A 3,518-nucleotide genomic window follows, 5' to 3' on the forward strand; every position below is an offset into this window, starting at 1 on the left:
TAAATAAATAAATTCATTAATTAAAATAAATAATTACAATAATATTAAGTATATGAATACAAATAATAATAATAATAGAATTAAACAAATAATAATTCAATTAAATCTAGTACAATCTAAGATGTAACAGTCCATGTTAGCCAATCAGAAATCACCTTTGCTCTAATCAGATAAAAGGCCAAATCTGATTGGTCATCATGGTTTACTGCACTTTGGGCATCACCGTTGCCTTACCTGCCATCAGTATTCTAGGACAGCTTTTTTTTTTTTGCACCTTGCTATTACTAATGCCGTACATGGACTCTCTGATTGCTCTTTGCGTTGTGTTATTAAATAAGCCCTGGGGCTGACGATGTGACATGTGCGCTCACACCCAGCTCATTGACGGTGTGTGCGCACTGTAATGTCATAAGGAGCTAGAAATGGGGACACAAGGAGCTCTGTACCTGCTTCCTGAGAGCCTCAAAGGCTGCACTGATGGTGTGCACTCTGGTTCTCTCCCTGGCATTAGCCAGCAGCCTCCTTGTCTGCTGGATGGCTTTGATCTCCGTACAGACGCCTTCTGGCTCCCCCAGCCGTTTCCTAGGCGATGAGCAGGGGTCTGGGCTGCTGTTGTTGTTGTAAGTGACTTGGGAGACTGACAGGTAGGAGGTCTCCGGGGGTCGCTGGCACACCACAATCCTGGGCTGCAGCCTCTGATCCCCATAGGGATTCGCCTCCAGGCTCCCGGGCGCCGGTAGCCCCTTTTTTGCATGGGCAGCCACACTACTCAAATCCAGAGCATCCTCCGTTCCCCCTTCCCCTGCCATGTCCATCAGCTCGGCACCGTGGAGAGGGGGTCTTGGCTGAGCAGCCCCCGTTAAGCCGGTATCCACTTTCAAGTCCACTTTAAAAGTTTGGTAGCCATTCAGTGGCTTGATGACCTCCCTGCTCTTCCTCTTCAGCCTCTTGAGACCAGAGATGTCCTTGATACAGTGGCCCTTCCACTGGGGTTCCTCTAGGATCTGGATGTTCCTCATGATGTCTGGGAGCAGACAGCGGCCAAGCAGAGATGGACAGCGTCCTTCGTTGCTGCTCAGGGAGTTTAAGTGATACCTTTTATTGGCTAACTGAAGAGATTAAAATTGCAAGCTTCCCAGACCGGTCAGGTCTCCTCGCCCGGCATGGTAGGACTGTGTGCTGTGCAGTCAGAGTGTCATTTGATGTCCCTGCCGCATTGCCAACATTTTTGGGGAAGGCACACAGGGCTCCATCTGTGTTTGTTTAGCCTCAGCTTACACAGAAGCCCTGTTAGTGAGATCAGTCAGCAAGCCGCCTGTTACAAGCAGACTGCCTCACACAGCCAAAAAGACTTCCCTGCCCCAGCCACACAGATGAGCTGATTTAAAGGAGCAGGAAGCTTTTTTTTCACCCCCTCTCTTTTTCTTTTCTCTCTCTCTCTCCCCAAAAGCAGCTGGCCTGCCAATCTCCTTTGTTCTGCTGTCTCCTCAAAGCTGTTTCCTTTAAAACTTAGCAAAGCCTGAAAAGAAAAAAATGATACATGATATTATTGTGCCTGGGAAGGCACTCTTTGTGCAACCAATTTACTTCAGAACTTACAATGAAGGAAGTTGGTACTTAAATAGGCGAATCAGAAACAGGACGTTAGTTATTTTACAGTATGGTCTAAAGTATGTCTTGAAAGGGAGAGAGAGAAAAAGAGAAAGAAAGAAAAAGATAAATAGAATAAGCAAACAGTGTAGCCCGGCAGTGGGCAAAGTGAAGAGGAAGGAGGTTCTGATTCTACTATATAAATCGTTACTTATCACTCGAGGGATCACAAGCAGGAGGAAGGAGGTCCTGATTCCAATATATAGATCTTTACTTATCACTAGAGGGATCACCAGCAGGAGGAAAGAGGTCCTGATGCCTCAGCATTCACCTTTAGTTATCACTAGAGGGATCACTAGCAGGAGGAAGGAGGTCCTGATTCCACTATAGAGATCTTTACTTAACACTAGAGGGATCACCAGCAGGAGGAAGGAGGTCCTGATGCCTCAGCATTCACCTTTAGTTATCACTGGAGGGATCACTAGCAGGAGGAAGGAGGTCCTGAGTCCACTATAGAGATCTTTACTTAACACTAGAGGTGTCACCAGCAGCAGAAAGGAGGTCCTGATTCCCCTATATAGAACTTTAGTTATAACTAGAGTGATCACCAGCAGGAGGAAGGAGATGCTGATCTTTAGTTATTACAGTGTTTCCCCGAAAATAAGACCTACCCCGAAAATAGGACCTAGTACTATTTTTGGGAATTGCTAAAATATATGACCTACCCCGAAAATAAGACCTAGTTGTGATCATTCCGAGAGCCGGTGGTGGCATAAGGGGGAACTTGAAGAGCCGCGGGAGAGAATCAGCCAGCGCTAGAGGAAGCGAGGCAGCAGCGGAGGGAGCAGAGCCACATAAGCCGATGCTTCCTCTATAGCGCCAGCTCCTGTCACAGGCGGAGTGATACCAAATGCACTCTGCCTGTGAGGAAACGATAGGGAAAGTGCGCTTCGCTAATTCTGGCGGATGGATTGTTGTACATTAAAAAAAAAGGGGGACATGACTGAAACCTTTAAATACACGAAGGGTGTAAATTAGGTTCAGGAGGCCGTATTTTCAATATGAAGCTACGATCAACAACACGTGGACATGACAGAGACAAGTCAGAGACATGACCTCAAACTAGCAGAAGGGAAGTTCAAAGCTAACCTTAGAAAATATTATTTTAACAAAAGAATTCCAAAGTGTAGTTAATGCTTGGGACAGACTTTCAAAATGGTGTTTTTCTGCCATTACTCTACTATGTTTCCTGGTAACATAGTAGGTATAGATCACTAGAGGGACCAGCAGGAAGAAGGAGGTCCTAATTCCACTATATCGATCTTTAGTTATCACTAGAAGAATCACCAGTAGGAGGAAGGAGGTCCTGATTCCCCTATATAGATCTTTAGTTATCACTCGAGGGATCACCAGCAGGAGGAAGAATTTAAAAAAAATAATTTTTCAAATGTTTTTTTCTATTCTGCTCACTACCTCGCAGGTAGCGAGCAGACAGACAGACAGATAGATAGATAGATAGATAGATAGATAGATAGATACTTTATGTAAATATGTGACGTTAACTTGTTTCACATACAGTATCTTGCATTGCACCTTGGGAGCCCCAAAACCTTGGGGTGCTCTATTATATAAAAATTAACTTCAGAAAGGAGCTCTGTTCTTCTCTATTAGTCAGTGAGGTCACCCATCACAGTAAAGGACCAATTGTGTGGTCAGGAGGAGCAGTATTTGCATATGCTGTATTGTCCCCATCATTTTGAGTAACTTCTAAATGTCTTGTTTCCTCCAACAACCTTAGACATTCTGGGAAGTTAACCACCTGTCACTCAGATGGGTTGAAATATATCCTTACCATCTTGTCTTGAATTGTATTGTAATTGTCATGTCTTCCATATAAATCCTGTATAATAATAATAATATGTGTTTTT

The 3,518-nt window shown here is 44.4% G+C and overlaps 1 protein-coding gene across 1 annotated transcript in view; it reads right to left on the bottom strand.

The window, feature by feature from the left end:
- ATOH8 (atonal bHLH transcription factor 8) overlaps positions 1-1,329 on the bottom strand; it is a 51,940-nt gene extending 50,611 nt beyond the window's left edge. Inside the window, exon 1 of the mRNA XM_018567130.1 lies at positions 447-1,329. Within this exon, the coding sequence (XP_018422632.1) occupies positions 447-1,019 (573 nt within the window). The 5' untranslated portion in view covers positions 1,020-1,329. The remainder of the gene's footprint in view (positions 1-446) is intronic.
- Positions 1,330-3,518: the final 2,189 nt, after the last annotated feature.

Source organism: Nanorana parkeri, unplaced genomic scaffold, assembly GCF_000935625.1.
Source record: "Nanorana parkeri isolate BGI_ZX_2015 unplaced genomic scaffold, ASM93562v1 scaffold1013, whole genome shotgun sequence".
NCBI classification, from domain to species: Eukaryota; Metazoa; Chordata; class Amphibia; order Anura; family Dicroglossidae; genus Nanorana; species Nanorana parkeri.